Here is a 19,398-nt window from a genome sequence, read left to right as displayed (position 1 = left end):
GAGAAATAGCTTACTAAATGCTCATATTACTGAGATGCTAGGAAGAGAAGCGCAATCAGGTCGATTTATATATTTTATATAAAGGGTTCCTTGAGTTTACAATGTAATTAATTGGGGAAGGAATTGTCTTGGCCCATTGAGAGAATTCACCAGGAAAATTGGTACTGATAGCTCCACTCTGTAAATATAAATTCATAACTTCCAATTATTTTTCTTAGCAATAAGTAGTGAAATTTCACCATGCGATACTTGGTAAACCTTAACAGATGCTGCTATAGTATTTAAAGCAGCATGCAAATTGATTTTAAAAATCATGTTTTATTTAACGATCTATTTTATGAGTTTTTCTACTAATGGTACTCCTACCACTTTCAAAGATATAGCTATAAAAATACAAAAATGTTTTAAGAAAAGATCATTCAAAAGTTGTATTTTATAACTATTATTAGTTTCTACAAATGCTAACACTCTGAAAATATATGGCTGTGCCAATTGGAATAATTTCCTTTGAGCTGTGTTCTCTGAGCATTTTTCTTATCTTTATACCAGAGTTTTTGTGCCACAAAATGGCTTGCTTTTCCAAAGACAGCATAGCAGATACTGTAGTTCTAAATAAGCCATATTTATTTGTCAAAGATTTATGCATATTCTGTATTTGAGAACATTTTCCTTTCCTCTAATAAATTGGTTGCCTAGCAGAGACAGCTTTGCATTGTAGAGTGAAGTGCTTCATTTTCCTCTGAATACTAATTTTGTTCCAGGTTTAGCAGCTAAAAGTGGGAAGAGTCACCCTTCTGAAAAACATTATCAATTGTGGTAACCGATCCAAACACGAGAGCTTGTTTATCTTTGCAACAAAAGATTGTGAGCAGAGCTTTCTTAATGAGTTAACTCACTGTGTTAATGTTCTATTTTAACATTGACTTTTTAAATACATAAATGTGTTACAGTGACTGAGTTGATTATGTAAGTCAGAATCCATAATTTATAAACCACAATTCTTGAGTTCAAACAATGTATTAAGTCACAAACAGCCAAAACACCTGGTTATTTAATTCAATAAAATCAGGATGATATTCTTCAAATCGTGTTCAGCCAAAACGTGGCTAGTCATTCATTCTCAGGCTAACTTGCTTAACAGGGTTTTAAGAATGCATTTATATGCTTTCATATACAAATGTATTCCACCTTTCTTTCTTTCAGGAAGCCTTGCTAATAAAGTAAATAGTGCCAGTAATACATGAAAAAAATGAAGAAAACCAAGTTACTTTCCTGCATGTTGTCCTCTATTTTATACATGTTTCAAAACAAGGAAATGTCTTTTTATTTCTCTCTTTCTCTTTCCTCCCCCTTGGGGAAAAAAAAAAAGCTCCCAAACAAGTTCATTTCTTAATATTTTAAAAGTTAATTTAATAAAGAGGGAAGGACTGTATAGCACTCTAATCTCCTTCAAAGAGGATTGAATTTCATTTTACTTATTGAATTTAAACTGCACCTTTTTGCTTATTCTGACACTGGCTTACAACAATAACAGACCAAGTACAAACATAAATTATTACAATTGAGATTACAGATAAACCAAATCACTAAAATAATTAACAATTAAAAGCTTATGAAAGAGATGTGTTTTGATCATCTTCCTAAATATTGTGCAGACTGAAGCTAAATACATCTAGTTAGGGAGTACATTCTGTAGCTTAGGGGCCACATGAGAGCCTTTTTTGTGTAATGGAGAGTCCAGGCTCTGGCATCTTCAGAAGAAGCTATCCCATTAGCCTAAGTGACAGGGCAAGTTCATGGCTGGATAGAGGCAGTTGATAAGAGGCAGAGGATATATCATTGATAATCAGTTCCCCAAGCTGTTGAGGACTTGAATGGTCAATATGAATTATGCTCAACAGATAAGGTGTAGCCTGTGCAGATCCTTCAGTTATTATAACAATACCGCACTTTGTGTCCACTGCAATTATCTGATTCTTTCTCTAGAATATCCCCAAATGAAAAATATTGCAATAGTTGAGACAGGTTGTAACCGAGGCATGGGGAACTGTCACAAAGCCTGGTTGGCTCAGGAAGGGTTATGTTTGGTACAATTATGCTGCAAATCCAATTACACCTGGGGTTAAGGGATGTGAATCTCTGCAAAGGGTTGTAGGAATATCTTTGAGGAAAAGGAGGCAACAGTCAGACATATTTCAGCCAAAGGCAGGAATGTAATTTGAGAAAGTGTCTCAGTCGTGACTCTCCCTAATTCTCTTGAAGATAAAAGGAGGGAGGGGAAAGATGCATTCTAACTTGGAAGATTCTGTTAGTATAACCATGTAAGTGTCAGCATTCTTTCCTCCCCCCCCCCCCCCCCCGAGTTCATTACAGTCTTAGAGACTGTACAGGACCAGAACAAATAAAAACGTTCAGTAAATATACAATTAAAAATTCTAGTATAAAATAATAAATAACAACTAAAATCTATAATAAAATCCAGTCTGTCAATTATACATGGTCCAACTATAGTAAAATTACAATCCATAAACTGTGTGGCCCGTTGTAGGTTCAATGCTAAAAGGGAAAAGACTAAGCAGTGCATAGGGTTTGCCATATTTGTTATATAACATAACTATGGTGGAGAAGACACATATTTACAATGAATCCCCAGTGCTTCTGTGCAGAATCTGGCCACCTGCGCTGTAATTATGGACTGTTCACCCTTAGGCAGCCACAGAAGATAGGTAGTATTGGAACGGCCAGGATACCTTGCAGTTATTGGCAGAATATGTTTTTTCCTAATCTCTGTGTAAAAGGAACATCTAAGGAGCATGTGACCCACAGTATCCACCTCTCCTATTTCCATCAATGGTATCCTTTTGTACTTGCCGTATAGGATGGCCGATGGAAGCACATGGCACTGTGCGAGCGAAAATGCTTTCTGGTGGTTTGCTGACTCCAACTGACTAAGATAGCTGGCAGGAGCAACAACACATCTAATGGCATCTGGAGCCATAAACAGCGGAGCTTTCCCTAAGTCTGCCTGCCTCTCAATGTCCTCCACCCTTTGTAGCAAGATTTGTCTTGCTAGGTAATAGTCCATCTTGAGTATTGAAGCTGGGGAGAAGCCTAGTTTGGCAAGGTTGGACTCAACAGCGTTGTTCCATGATGAAGAGAACTTGTCTTGGAGAATTAATGGAGCAAGACCTTGTGGAAAGAAGTTAAGCTTTAGCGAGAGATTTAAGGATGCTATATAGATTCTTGCTTCGACTTTTGTCAATCCTGTCTCCAGGTGCAGAAGTGCATTTGAGACACAACACAGTATTTGGAGAATTGATCTAATGAATTTGGATTGAACTATTTCTAATGGTGTAAAACATGAAGCTGACAGTCCGAGCAAAGTCCCATAAAGAAGCTGTGCTAGCGACTTGGCCAGAAAAAGCTTAATTGCGGCAGGGACATAAAATCCTCCCTTTGTGCGAAAAAAATTAAGGATGGTGCTCGCTGATCTTTGGCCCAAGGCAGCCGCATATTCTCCATGTGTTTTTCTCCATGTGTCAGCATTTGTAACTTTGATTTCCTAGGCTAGTATATCTCAAAGGGCTGACAAACTTCTCTTTTGAGGGATGGGAGAGATGCAATCCAATCTACAACACATTTTACTTAAATTTCAGAATATAGCTTTCTTTTTACCAACACCACTTGACAATTTTATCTTCATTTAATTTTAGCTTGTTCTCTTTCCTTCAGTCTATTATTTGAAGTTGGCAATGTTCAAGGCTTGTTTCTTTGGAGTAAGAAGATAAGGGAAGTGGAAGTGGGTTCCGTCAACACAATAATGACATCACAGTTCCTGATGATCTTCCCCCAGCAGTTTCATGTAGATATTAAATAAAGTAGGAAACAGAGTTCAGGTACCATCAGACAGGGATCCAAAATTGAACAGTAATCTCTGCAGCACTATCTTCTGGGCATGTTGCAACAGGAAGGATGGAACTATCATAATGACAACAGGCTATGTCATTACAGCCTGTTAACCAATACGTCTCGATTCCCAGGAGGGAAGAATTGCATTACAGAGGACCAAAAGACACTGATGTTTAAGTTGCTCCCTAGAGGTTCTCAAAGTATAATGATGCAAAATTGCTTTAGTTTTGCAAGATTGCTGTCAGGTTCCAAAAGCCAAGAAAGACACACACAGTTACTTCTAAGCAGTTTCCTTTATTGTTCCTTACCTACAGGCAGATAAGCTTAGTACACAAAATTGTCTGCTACAACATCCTACCTGTCAATGACTACTTCAGGCTTCAACTGCAATAATACATGGGCAAACAATAGATACAAACTCAAAGTAAACCGCTCCAAACTCGATTGCAGAAAATATGTCTTCAGCAACAGAGTGGTTAATGCCTGGAATGCTCTACCTGACTCTGTTGTTACATCCTCAAACCCCCAAAACTTTAATCTTAAACTGTCTACCGTGGACCTCATCCCATTCCTAAGAGGTCTGTAAGGGGGTGTGCATAAGCGCACCAGCGTGTCTACCGCCTCTGTTATGGTAGCCCTCTTCTGACCTGCTCCACTTTGCCAATGCCCTTTCTAGCCTGTGGGTACTTTAAAAACTGCAAAGTAAGTTGGAAAGTGATGATATATTAGTTTGTGTCTACAAAGAAAAGGAAAAGATATTCATCAGTACCAAAGAAAACACATTTCCTCCACATCCAATATTTCTGCCATTGTTTGAGATACAGTTCTTGAGAGCAGTTTGTAAGAGTTTCTTCTTATTTTAGTGATAAATTAAAAACCCATAGAAAAATAATTAGCCCAAAACATGAGTTAGTTTAATGTATTTTTCTATCTTTATTGAAACACCAAGGATCACAGGAAAAGGCTGTAGGTTTAAAGACAGGTGACCATTTGGTGCCTGGTATAAACATATGCATGCACACACAAATGTACTAGCAAAACCTGAGCCATTTATTACCTTGTGCTGCTTATAAAAAAAAGAACAAAAGTACAATCAGTGTGCACCAAGGAGAGATGTGCCAGTTATAGGCTAAATGTATATATACATTATTTAAAGTATGAGAGTAAATATGACAATTTAATAGATTTAGACCAGCTCAGAAATGATAATAGGTAACCTAAAAGTCATTGCTTTAATTTCTTGCACACTGCTCATTTATATCAGTGATGTTTGTGCAGGAGAACCTCTCAGCAAATGACAACCCTCGTATATAAGCTGATTCAATTGAACTTTTGTTATAGAAAGCACAAAAGCAGATGGCTCATTTGGAGTGTTGTTCTTACAAAATAAACACTTAGTCAATTTTCATTTTCAGTTTCTATGTCCTTCTGGAATAAAGATTGCTTCCCTGATACAAAATTTGTATTTTCAATGAAAAATAAATACAATAAATATATGGATAATTGTATAAGCACCAGCACAAAAAGTTAAATCTTCTACTGTATTCAAAGAAAGAGTTTAGATTCAGTAATTCTACTAATGAGAAAATACTATAAAAATTACAAAGGTAAGCTATACCCAATTAGATCTGATATATTATACACGCAATGGGCTGATAGATTACCAGTTTACTGCCTGATAAAAACATGAAAAACTCATCATTGCCATTTTTAGGCTTTTCAATTGCTGACAGCAATTATTAGCAGCCAAAACTATTTTTTTAAATTCAAATGGCAGCCAGCTACCATGGGGTGAGAATACAAAGTTCAAGGTACAAACCTGAATATAAATCTATGTTTCTCAGTTTTAAAAAAATAAGGACAAAAACGTGTCCAACTACTTGTACACACAACTGGTTTGTTTTAAATATTGTTTGGTATAGGATCTCCAGTTTTCAAGAACATAAAATATTCATAAAAACTGCAGTCATCCAGATGGATTATCAGTAGCCAGGGTACTATGTCTTATTTCAACAGGTGGGAATAGCATACCTCATTTTGTATGACAAAGTGGATGTAAATTATATAGACAAGATTAATTTATATATACTGAGTGCAAACTCCACTTTGGAAATACCACTTTCTTCTTTGGAAACTTAGTGTTATGAAAATACAGAACAGAATTATTCTTTTCTACCAGCAGCTCAGTCTGTGATCTCTTAGTAGAATAACAGAAACTAATAGATTAATTCCATTTGCTCTACGTATTTTTGTACAATCTAAAGCTACACCCTAAACATGCACTTTCAGTGTGAGACAATACATTTGAAGATACAAAGGAAGGTCAATAGAAGAAAACAGGATGCAAGCAAAGTACCAAAATCTTAAGAGCATCTGTGGAAAGACACCATAGTTACTATAGTTTTAATATGTACAAATAAGGGAGTACAATATTCAGGAACAGAGGAGAGGAAAGAAAGAGGCATCACCTTTTACTCACTAGGATGCCTTATACCTCTATTTTTCTATGGGATAAATCACAGCTGGCTCTTCTCTAGCTCTTCCTTGATGGTTCTTCAACTGTCCTCCACCATTAAATCCAGTGGGTAAATAATAGGACTGTGATGTGCTATGGAAATATGAGGACATGAACACAATATCTGCTTATACCCTTTAAAGCAGTTTTTGTTTTCTGGCAGCTACATAATCTTGGGGAAAATATAATGGTTTTAAAGAGTTGCAGCTATGTGCTGAGTTCATATGCTTGGGAGAATATCTTTAGAATGAAATCTGAAGTGCTGTCCAGTTTTAGTAAATGATACCAATATGTATTGACTGCATTAATCTATATTAGAAAGCAAATTAGGGAAATCTAAGTCTGTTGGGCATAGGTCTTATCTAAAAAGACTATGAGATGAAATAAGAGTGAAGGGATAAAATGGGCCAAGGTCTCCAGGGAAGAAAGGAAGAAAATGATCACAAAAAAGAATAGACAGGAATATAATGTTCTAAAAGAAATAGGGCTTTTCTCCCTCCTCTGAGAGAACTTGGAATTTGAAAGACATGCAAAAATTGTACCTCATACCTTCAGTCTTAAATGGTTTCAACTTTGCACCACCTCAAGATTTGATTTTCTTTTTCTGCTACGTGTATTATGCTTCAAAAATATTCCCCCCCCCCTTAACTATACTCTTGTGAAATAATATGTTTGGTTTTTCATTTAATATTCAATCCAAAGCAATTATACAAATGTGACACTTCTGTAATGCGTGTGTGTGTGTTAAGATACACACACAAACATATTATATATATATATACACACACACACACACACACACACACACACACACACACACACACGTATGTATGTATAATAGAGCTGTGTAATTTTGATAGGAAGTTTGACTGGCCAAGTACAAGATACAATTATTGCTTAATATCACACTGTTATTTGATAAGTATTTGGTAAGACCTACAATGTTTCAGACAAAGGAAAGTAGTTTTAATTTCGATGTGTGATTATAGGGCTTTAATTCCAACAGAACTGCCTGAAATGTAAGCATATGAATTATTAAAGTATTTTAGTTCATATTTCCTTTTAGTATTTGTCAAGGATGAACTGAAAAAAAGAGTTCCTTGGGGAATTGTCTTTAATTCTGCTCTAATCCCTGAGACAGTTTATGCGCACACCTTTAATGATTGCTTTTATTGAAAAATATGTCTATTTCTTGTGTTATTGTATTGTAGAAACGTGTGGAAACTGCTATTTTTATCTTCAGTTTCTTTTTTCTATCTCACACTTACACAATTGTGAATCCCTACTGCTTCTCCCTTTCTCAAACTTGAAAAATATTACCTGCTTGCTCATTCCAGTCTTTATCAGAGATTATGCCTGACAAAATAATAAAGATATATGACTTAGATCAGTATTTGCCAGTCTCAACAACTTTAAAATACATGGACTGCAACTCCCAGAATTCCATAGGCAGACCTACAGGATTTGTGACCTGTTCCTAGAACAGCATTTCTACCTATGTTATTATATTATGTAGCAAAGTGTATTTGAAAAAGAGGGGACTTCCGTAAGTAATTTGTGATTACTTTGTGAGGGGAAGGAGTAGAGAGAGAGGAAGGGAAAAGAGAGGAGAAGAGAAGAGGAGAAAGAAGAAAGGGAAAAGGAGAGGAAGAAGAGGGCGGGTAAAGAGGAGTAGAGGAGAAGGTTAGAAGGGGGAAAGAAGAGAGGAGTGGGGGAAGAGAAGGGGAAGTAGGAAAGAGAAGGAGAGGAAGAATGAAGGAAGTAGGAGGAGAAATAGGAAGGAAGAGAAGGGGAGGAGAAGAAGAAAGGTTGGAGTAAAGGTAAAGGGTAAAAGAGCAGCCCCGAAAAAGTAAAAATGAAAAATGAGAGTTAAAAGAAAAGATGAATGAAAAGTGATGGAAATGACTGTTTATGTAAATGTGTTTATGAAAATTAAAAATAAAAACTTTATTAAAAAAAGGGAAAAATTGAATTTGAGTAAGATTAGAGATGAGGATGAAGGGTAATATTGTTTTTTTAAAAAAATAGATGAGGAATAAATACGGCAAAAAGGAAATATAGAAATTGTAAATTTAATTGAAATGACTAAACACTGTTTAAATTTGTGAACCGGCCAAATACTCTGTTCAAAGAAAATACATTGTATGTTTGTATGTGTGTTTGTCTAAAATTTAAAAACAAAAACAAAAAATAAAAAATAGTAATTTGTGATGTGGTACAAGGTAGGGGAAATAGCTAGGCTAGTTCAAGCTTCCTGCTTAAGACCAAACTAGAATGACAGATCAGCATATTTATTGCTTGTCTAATTATCTTATTAAAATATAATCAGAATAAGGGGCATTTAGAGAGAAGAATGATATGCTTTCATGCCTAGCTTTCCCCTAATATAATATCCCAGTCATCTTCTGATAATAGGCTGGTGGGGGGAGATATATGGTGTATCTATATGCATGAATTGAGCAGATGTTTATCAGGCTTTACTCATGTTGATAGGAATGACAGCAATCAAAACAGAGGTGCCACCTATAGTCAAGATCCTTTTAATTTAAACAGAACAGTGGCAGGAAACCAACAATACTTTTGTTGCCCTGCAGTTCTTACATATTTCACATGCCTGGGATACTTATATTGTAACATTAACTTTCTTTCTAACAAATACTATTATTCAGAACTGTTAGATTCTTGTTCTTTGGATTAACTATTTTAAGCTTAGACTTCAAGGTAGAAAATCTGATAACATTATGGGATTGTCTCTTTTTCCCCTTTGGTTTTTCTCTATTTTTTAAAGCAATCAATAAAATTGTTTTTAAAATAATTCATCAATTTAGCCGTCTTCCCAAGCCAGAATTCAATTCAATTCAATTCCTATTCCTATTTCTATTTTAAATTCCATTCCATTCCCAATCCAGATCATCCTTCCTGTACGATGGATGTAATGATTTCTCATTTTGTAGAGATGAGGCTACAATGTGTAACCAATCTGACATTCCAAATGTTTGTTCCTTACTCATTTAAGGGCAACCAGATCATTGAAACAAATGATATAAATGCAAGCAGGGAGGCTTTACATCTTTTTCTTCTCCTTACTTAATGTTGGGTGTGTGTGTGTCACAGGATTTCTTTTTAACCATCAATTAATATGAAACATCATATGAGTTGTCATAATCATTATTGCGTGGTCTTTAGTTATATATAATTATGATCGGGGGGGGGGGAAACCACTTGAAAGTGCTTGTTATCAAGGACCCTGGGGTTAGGACAAAGATTGTCTTCAACTCTGGCTTCAGGACTCTTGACTTCTGGGCTGCTGCTATTGTTGCAGATAGGAGTAAATGAATTGTGGGCAAATTGCTTTAGGCCTCATAAACATTCTTAATTTCTTTCCCACTCCTAAATTCTTACTGGCATAAAAGCACTAATTTTAATTTTAATTTACTTAGACAACACTTATTCAGTTTATCATTAACTCCAGAATTCAATTTATCTGGACCTATTGCAATACGGCTAGGAAATGGGATAGAGATCGATTATTTTGGTGCAAGATCTATATTGCGATCCCCACAGGACGAGTGGTCCTAGTAGGTCTCTTGCACATCTCAGCAGCCTTTGATACCATCAACTATCACATCCTTGAACAAAAGGAAGAAGAGGGCAGATACTGGAAAACAGATCAAAGGGGATAGCATCTTAGATGCCAGGAGGCAGATTTTATTGAATCCAGTGTGCTCTGGAAAAAATATTTTATCATGGTTATACAAAACAAAGCAGTTTACACTATTTTTGCAAAACATCAATGCCTAAAATGAGATAAGATCAATTTGCAACATACAATATATACTTTAAACCTACAGCAAAAAGAAACAGATTTTAAAATGAAAATGTTATGATTCTACTTATTTTATGTATAAAAAAATAAAATAAACATGTCACTTAACTTGGAGCAGAGTTGCTATTTGCAAAACTGTAACATTTTCACTTTTATGATGGAAAAGCCTGGACTAATTAAAACTATGTTTTAAACAGTATCTTCTAGTCCCATCTTTTATTGCTTTATATTTTTTAAATATTACATTGTCACATAAATTGATATCATCTCCAACATGACCCTCAAAAATGCCTTAATATTTTTTTATTAAGTTCCTAATTATCAATAATGAAGGCAGAGAAAGAAGTACTAGTGGCTAATATGTTTTTATTATCAGTTGGTAACAAATTTACATAGAGAAAAAACAGCTGTTTTTATTTCTTTTAGGTGAAAGGTTTAAAGGGAAACTAACACAATCTTTTTTTTTTCCTAGAGAAGTTGGTACTAAATCAAAAACTGAATTGGTAAATGAAATAAAACTCTTCCCAGCTTAGGTGGGAAGATTCTTTCATGGTTTAATTTTAAAATAAAGGAGATGGGATGTGGCTGAGAGTGAAGGGAATGTGCTGAAAAGATCAGGGTGGCAGCCAGGGCCATATGTAGTCTTTGGACCTGAGTTCAATGACCAAAGGAAGAAAAGTGCTGGGATGACAGAGTGTGTTATGCTTTGACAATGGCAACTGAGGGGTGGGAGGCAAACAGAGGCACTGAGAAGATGGAGAGAAGGTAGGCTAGTGGGATATGCCAGGTTGCGAACAGCTGAGAGGAGAGAATCGGCAATACCCACCAACCTTTTTACCTGTTGTTAGAATTAGGGTAAACTCTCAATTTAACATTTGTCTTTAAATATTATTTTGTTCTCCAAGTAGTCTGTTATTGTTATTGAGTTGAAGGGATAGTTGCAGAGATGAACATGTGTTCCATTTATACAAAGATAGAAATTTAGGCTGGGATTATTATTCACATTCCATAAGGACAGTGATGCAAAATGAAGAATTTTATGTCAGCAACATGCACATGTCTCTGTGCTCTGCCCAGATTTTTAGTAGCCACACTGTGCAAGACCACAAACTATTTTTACCTCCAAAGTATTGTTATGTATGTGACATTCCAGGCTCTCAATTTATTCTGTTCCATTTTGTTTCAAAAATAGTTTTTCTGTGTTTTGAGGGAGTGGGGAGTTATAGAAAATTCCAGGGGAATCATTTAGAGCTGATCAAGACCGAAGCAGTATGTCTCACCAATAAATTGTGTTGCATTGACAATGGGATCAACCCATCCTCATCATATGGATGATGTGAAATGGATTTCTATATACAATCTATTATACAATAAAGAGGAAGTGATGATAATGAATGTTTTTAAAAAAGTTTCTGGATGCTAAAATGGTTTGATCAAAGGAAATATACTGAAGGCCCATAATTATTTAATTAAAAACAGAATGAAGAAGGCATGGTGGATGGTAAGAGTAATATATTATAAGATTTCATAACAGCATATTAAGCAATCTTTAATGAAAAAAATCTGTAACAGTGGACAAAAATCTCTGAAAAGACAGTCATTGCCACTATTTATTTATTTCTGCATTTCATTCCTTTGTAAGAGTTTATTTTGAATTTAAAGCTTAAAATCCTGTTAGATCCCTATGTGAAATAATTGATTGCCCTAGATTAAAAGTCATGATTTGTCTACAGTGTATAAAAACATCTTTTCGAAGTTTTTTTCCCTTGACATTTTTAAAGTGATTTCTCATTACCCTCTTCCTAGGGCTGAGACAAAATGAATGGCCCTAGGTCACCGGCTGGCTTTTGTGCCTAAGAAATGACCAGAACCCATCACCCACCCATAGACCTCTAGTCCTATGCATTCAACAATGCATCAAAATGGCTCTTGCCATCCTAGATGCTCAGTAGCTAATTAACAAAGAAATAGAAAATCTAGAATGCCGCTATAGTCCCTCAGAATACATTAGAACATTAAATTAGTGTAAGAATATGACTTCTGACAAGTTTATTGCATTTGTCTGACATAGACTTGAAAACACTAAAAATGAGCACAAGGGAGCAATTGGCAAATTATGTTCATGTATGTGTGTGAGGGAGAGGTACAGAAAGAGCAAACATTTTATTGGTTAAACTAAGTTTTATTAATACTATTAATACTATTAATAAATTCTAGATAGAATTAATAGAATTATTAATTTAATTAATAAATTAATTCTATCTGGCTGGCCACAAATTAGCCACGTATGTGGATAACACTAACTAGATCAAGGGGAAATTCAACTATGGAAGTCATAAGAAAAAGCAAGGTGCTATGATAAAGGGAAACTGCAAATCACAACATTTTATTTCATACTATTGATCCCAAAAAGGAATCCATTTGAAATAAGGAAGCACTAAAGTATAAATTGTTGGGTAGATCGAAAGGTGTGTTTACACCCAGGCATCAGCTTGCTGTTTTTCCGTTAAGAATGACCTTTGTGGGTTATGTAGATAAAATCTTCCTTGCACATTTGTCTAACTGAAGATCCTTCTTTTAAAGCAGAGTAAAACAAAGCATATACATATATACCAAACAAAACAAAGCAGGACAGTCCAGGCCTAAATGTCACTGGGACAGTCAGGAATGCTGCTCTTATCACTGAAAATGTAATGGGGATGGATGAGGTCTACATGGAAGCTGAGGTGTCTTCAGGATTTCCAGAGTGAATAGAGCAAATCACATTAAAGACAGCAGAACATTGAATGGGGACTTTATCTTAGCTTTCTCAGTTTGTCAAAATCTAATCCTCTCTGTCCAAGGTTCAAGAAAATTAAAAATAAGTGCTATGCAATTTTGTGGTAAATAGCAGGAAGAATCCACCAACAAAAATTCCTAAAATAGGATTTGCATAAGCAAACCACCCAGTGGGATACAAAAGGAAAAACAATAATATGCCCACCCAGGTCCAGTGTATCCTTCACAGAATGGCAAATGATAACATCAGCAATAATATATGTGCAAAATATGCTTTTTACAAACCAGTGTCTTCAACTAATTATTTTAAAACATGTGCCATGTACTTATATTGCCTTCTCAACTAATAATGTCCCTTTATGTCCATTTCCTTTTCTCCAGTCTCTATACATTAATAGATGGTCTGATGATCCAAATATCTAAATTTTGTTTTGTATCAAAACAATTTTGGTTAAAATCTTAATGTAGTCCTGAAGTTGATATGTGCGGGGATACAGACTTGTTCAACTGCACTATTTTTTAAGATACAGGAATACTATTAGTGCTTGCCTTAACAAACTGTTGCCAGGATAAAGAGGAAAGGGAGGGTCATAAAGTACTTTTCAATCTAAAAGTGCTAAAGAAATAGTCTCAATAAACATCGAGAACCCATAACAGATTAGTCCAGGCATTGTATTTTAAATTAAAAGGGGAAAAAAAGTGTTAAATCTCCTTTGAGTCACATTTGGCTCCTGGTGACTTCATGGATATATATCCATGTAGTTTTCTTGGCAATAATCAAGTTAAAAACCAGGACTTCATCTCATGAGTCTGCCGGGGCCGATAGGCCTAAAACTATTGCTTGGAAATATTCTAAACAACCTAGTGATCACATTCTGCTGTTAAGAATAAAATGACAGCAAGGTTCATTTCTACAGTTCAGTTAAGATTCCTCCCAAATCTCTTCCTGGGATACATTACTTCCCTAAGGAAGTCATTGTGTACTACTTCTGAAAAGTACAGGTCCATTCTTGTTAATAAGTACCTGGAATTCAGTTCTCACAGCGCTGTTTATGACATCGGAATCATCCAATGAGATGTAATATTCTGCAAAGTAGATAAACTGCAAGGAAACTTTCTTAGGAAAGAAGAATAAAATAAATTCCTTTCGTTTTTCTCCAAAAGCAGTCAATGCAATGTACCCTCTTCTTTGTATCTTAGCTATAGTCTCAATTCATAAATTAGTCTTCCATCAAATAACTTAAAAAAACTGTAATAGTTCAGTTTCTCTGGCTCAGAGCCAGGTAAAAGTTAGTTTGCCCATCAGACTTTCTGAATTTGTAAATCTTCACATCAATATAGGTGGTTTCCAGGTGAGCATTTATATGTATGAAAAGATGGCTTAGAAAGAGACTAAGCCAAGATAAAAAGAGGCCCCACTGAACTTCACAGCCTTCATAGGGGACCTCATACTGCTTGGAAATGCCAACCATTTTCATATTGCACTGGTACAGAAGGAAGTTGCCTCTCAACAGACTGTCCATAGGATCAATGATCCCTGCACATAGGCAAATTTACAAAAGTGAAGACATTAAATTCTGTCATGATGGAGAAACACAAGAAGATTCCATAGAGGGAAAGGCACACAAACCCCAGCTTCTTATCTAACTTCCACTTGTTCAAATGAACTCCAAACACCTAGAAATAGAAAGAAAACCATTACTTTTATATAAATCTAGAGCTGACTCTCCCATATCCATGAACCAATGTGAATAATCTTCTCTCCATTAATCCCTCTTATAAATCAGCAGCATTTCCTCTTCCAAGAGAAACAATCATCTGGCCTAAGTTCCTTGACAAAGAGATGCTTATGAGAACAATCCAACAGATTTATTATATCACATATTATGTTTCTCAACCACACTGACTTAAGAGACTGTTCAGCTTCATTCTTGGTACAATCTGATAAAATCCAATTTGCAGGTCTGAATGCTCCTTTGTTTTCCATCTAAACACAGGAACTGGTACTGATACAGTTTGAAGATCAGCCACAGGTATTGCCTCTGTAGAGTTTAGACTTTTCCCCCCCCTCATGGCCAATATGTCTACAATCCCTTTTAAAAAAAAAAAGAATGATATACTTACTGTGACAAAAACTGAGGCCAGCAACAAGCCCACAGAATAGATAAGTCCACGACTATTCAATCGAATCTGAAAAATTAGTAGGATACGTTAAGAATTCTATTATTCACATTATTTCCAACGAACTACAGTTATAATTTCTATGTAAAAGGAAACTGTCTGTCAGAACTGTATACAGTATTAAGCAAGTCTGTTATGCCACATCTTTAGGCTCAAACTGAATACTGCATTTGGAGTATTGCTGGACCCTACCAGCAGGATCAACCCAAATCATCTATTGCTGTACTTCTTTCCAAAAGGCCCTGGCCAATGAGAAGTTCATAATGCTAGAGAACAAAGGTGATGGTCTTTCTCCATAGTTTGGTAGTCTGGGATTCATAAGGCATGGATGGCTAATTGTGGCTAATGGCTCATGAAAAATCCATCTAATTTAACCACTTTTTCACATGTGTTTCCCTCAATTCCTCCATTCAATAGAGCTAGAAAGGTTTGCCACAAATCTTCTACATTGTAGGAATAACTGGAGAGATTCACTATCCAGTTAATCTGGCACCTGGCACCAAGCACTTGACACTCCCTAGTTTCTTGGGCTGAAAAGACGAAAGGGGAGAGATGGACTTTCAGATTTGCAAGATTCTATAATCGTTCAGTAAAGTAAGTTGGTTGTGCTTCCTGTCTGAACTATTTTGCAAAGCTCACATTGTGTGAATAAAGTATGGGTGACTAATGTGTGTATTGCTCTGCCTAGCACTTACAAAGACATATTTGAAATTGCTTAGACATGAAGTACCAGAAAGCACAGTGTGTTCTGGGATTTGAGTAGTATTTGCAGAAAGAATGAAATTGAGGGATTTTCTCTAAAACAGTTTGTCATGTTCAAAGACTGCTTAATTGCTAAAGGCATGAGTTGCTCTTATACAGAACAGAGTTCTATTTTTTAAGATGTCTCTTGCTTCAGTTCAGGTCTTTTCTTCTGTGATTTTAAGTACTGAAGGCAACAGCTGTTGTTACACAGAGCTGTTGCATTTTCTCTTTGTTGTATTTTGCCTAAAGAGAAATCTGGAAAAACAACCTCATTCTGAAAGGACATTCAGTTCCTCATATTTGCCTGAGAAGAAAACTATAAAGCCAACCAGAAAAAGAAACTTATACCTTATTTGAAACATGTGAACCTTTGACTTCTCATTATCTCATGATGGGATTCATGATATAACATAGGGCAGATAAAAGAAAGTCCAAAGAGCTTAACAGCATGCCAAATGTGTCCAATCTATCCAACTCAATGGCTTAAAGAAATGGATGCTAACCTGCAACTTCAGGGTTTTTTCCTTCCTATAGAATAATTTTCCATGTGCAGCAAATGACAAGTTAAAAGATAGCTAGCCATCATTACTCAATACCTTGCTTAATAACCCTTTATTTAGTGACCAGTTGAAGTTACAATGACACTGAAAAAGTGACTTATGTCCAGTCCTAACCCTTGGAATCATCACAGCATCCTTGTGATCACGTGATTGTAATCTGAGCATTTGGTAACTGACGCGTACTTATGACAATTGTAGCATCCTGCAGTCATATGGATGCCATTTGGGATCTTCCCAGACAGCTTCCGACAAGCAAAGTCAATGAGGAAGCTGGCATTTGGCTAAACTGCAACTCCTCCACTGCCAATTTGGCGTGCATTACCTAAGCATTCCAGATTTCCTGCTGGAAACTGTAATTAAAAACTATGCTAAATTTTCAGCATTTCACACTAGATTCTATTCTATTCTATTCTCATAATAAGATGTCATGTATGAACATAGGGTAATCATTGCCAACCTCATATAGAACATCTATTTACATCTATCTACCAGTTCATTGACTTTGGCTGCATAACCTTCTGTGCAACTGCTCCTAGCTAGGCTATGCAAATTCATCCTTTACTTCTGCATTAATTTGTTTTGCTTCCAATGGATATTTGTCTAGCTTCTTCATTGAGCTTGCATTAAGATTGGTGCTGCCTTTTCCCAGGCTAACTTAGATTCATTAGATACAGATTACAGTACAGTATTGCCTTCAGCTTGCATTTGGCTAAACTGCATCTCCTCCACTGCCAATTTGGCGTGCATTACATAAGCATTCCAGATTTCCTGCTGGAAACTGTAATTAAAAACTATGCTAAATTTTCAGCATTTCACACTAGATTAGCATTAGATTAGCATTCCCTTTGGAAGAATATAGTATAAGTACAACAAAGACAGGACAAAAAGTTTAAAAATAACTTTTAAAAATAAAACAAAATTCGTCAATCAATGTACTGTAAGCTTGTTAGATTGCATTTCACAATCATCTGGCAACATCTAAAGAAAAGGGTGGTTGACTATAGGTCACAAGAAATCGCAATTCAAACCTGGCATCAGAAGCATTGCTACAGACTGAACAAAATTACATTGTAGGATGTGAATGTAATTTGCATGTGTATCTTCTACAAGGCATTTGTCCATTTTGGGATGGTTATTTATATTACTTAATGTCGTATTCCATAACAGATACATAGTACAAACATCTGAAGATTATATTGGATTTTCTTTGTTAACATCAACTTTGCAGACAGATTACAAGTACGTCTTTTTCAAGGAAAGTGTCCCATATTTTAAAATGGGAAGCATCCTAGTCTAACCATGGGCTGATCCAGTTCAGTACCAGGAATTTTCCAGGATTTAAGACTGAGCCCCTCCTGGGACCTTCTCCTTGCAAAGCAGAGGGGCTACGCTAAATTCCAGTTTTTCCCTTCAGCTCTGAGAAACTGGCAGACATTCTGTGGAGAGTAGGAGTGGAGCCTGTAGGGAATGCCCTTTATCCTGAGGATGGGGAAAACATCTGTACTTGGCCAAGACTTGTAGCTCATTTGGTCTGTACTTTGTTGATCAACTACTTTTTTACTCAACTAACACAATACAACTTTGTTCATTACTTCAAATGGATACTGCACAAATGCTGTTATGCCCCGAGGAATGTAAACATGCCTAGTTGCATATTCAATTAAAAAGTGACAGTATCAGCAAACAAATATTAGTTCTAGTGAGTGGGAAGCCCGTGCAAGAAGCCCATCCTAATACAGAACCCTAAACTTAAAATAGAGGCATATTCAGTCAGTTCAGTGAAGTGGTTAAAGTGTTGGCCTAGAAACCAGGAGGCTCTGAGTTTTAGTTCTGCCTTAGGCATGAAAACCAGTTCAGTGATATTGGACCAGGCACTCTCTCTCAGATCAACTCATAGGAAGAGGAAGGAGTATTAGATATGTTTGCTGCCCTGAATTATATATAAAAATAATAAAGGTGGGATTAAAAATATCTAATTTATAATAACATTAGTTTAACTTCTTTTACAAGATATAAAATTGTTCCACCTGAGACTAAAAACCTGAAGAATTTAAGTCCAAAGAAGCTGTCCAAGAATTAAAATAGCATCTAGCATCAGCCAGAGACTGAATGAAGAACCACAAATCAAGATTAGATCAAGGGCTCTTGTGCATTGAAAAAGGAGGTTAAAGAATTGTTAACTATCCATGGTTCATTTTGGAAGGGAAGCTTGACTTTCACTCAAAGCAAATACTTCCTATCATGGCTTCCTTCAGTTAGGTAATATAATACCACTCAATTTAGCTTACAGCCCATCCAAGACTTTGCTGTATTTGCACACAAGAACCTAACATATCTTCACATCAGAATTCCCTACCATATACAGGTAGTCCTCAATTTATGACAACTGAGCCCAACATTTCTGTTGTTAAGTGAGACATTTGTTAAATGAGTTTTGCCCCATTTTCTGACCTTTCTTGCCTCAGTTGTTAAGTGAATTACTGCAGTTGATAAGTTAGTAACTTGGTTGTTAAGTGAATCTAGCTTCCCCATTGACTTTGCTTGTCAGAAGGTTGCAAAAAGGGATCACATCAGTGGTGGGATTCTGCCGGTTCTAGGCGGTTTGGCCGAACTGTTTGTTAAATTGCTGGCTCACCCCGCCTCTTGCCCCGCCCCTCCGCACCACTGGGCGAGGGGTGGGCGAGCCAGCAATTTAACAAATGGTTCGGTGTTTTTTTATAATTTTATTGGCCTCGCAGCTGCCGCCCTACAGCTGATCAGTGTTAAAAGAAAACAAATGAGTAGACCGACGCCTGCAAAAATAAATGGGTAGACCCAGTGGTGGGATTCTACTTCGGTAGAACCGGTTGTTAAGTAGTTAAGTCAATGGTTGCCAAAGTGGGCGG

General features: G+C 36.2%; 1 protein-coding gene across 4 annotated transcripts in view; it reads right to left on the bottom strand.

The window, feature by feature from the left end:
• Nucleotides 1-12,611: 12,611 nt before the first annotated feature.
• The window catches only part of SLC24A3 (solute carrier family 24 member 3), a 226,973-nt gene continuing 220,186 nt past the window's right edge, over nucleotides 12,612-19,398 (bottom strand). For 2 of the 4 annotated variants that reach the window (XM_034411747.3, XM_034411746.3), the window contains exons 16-17: nucleotides 15,153-15,218; nucleotides 12,612-14,705 (exon numbers count right to left, since the gene is read on the bottom strand). In XM_034411747.3, the coding sequence (XP_034267638.1) occupies nucleotides 14,556-14,705; nucleotides 15,153-15,218 (216 nt within the window). In that variant the 3' untranslated portion in view covers nucleotides 12,612-14,555. Of the gene's footprint in view, nucleotides 14,706-14,829; nucleotides 15,219-19,398 lie in introns of those variants that run through there. The other 2 variants (XM_034411743.3, XM_034411744.3) reach the window with 2 other exon arrangements.

This window comes from Pantherophis guttatus, chromosome 3 (assembly GCF_059756535.1).
Source record: "Pantherophis guttatus breed Tessera chromosome 3, ASM5975653v1, whole genome shotgun sequence".
Classification (NCBI taxonomy): Eukaryota; Metazoa; Chordata; class Lepidosauria; order Squamata; family Colubridae; genus Pantherophis; species Pantherophis guttatus.
The sequence above is the reverse complement of the archived record's forward strand: the minus strand, read 5'-3'. Positions and strand labels throughout refer to the sequence as shown.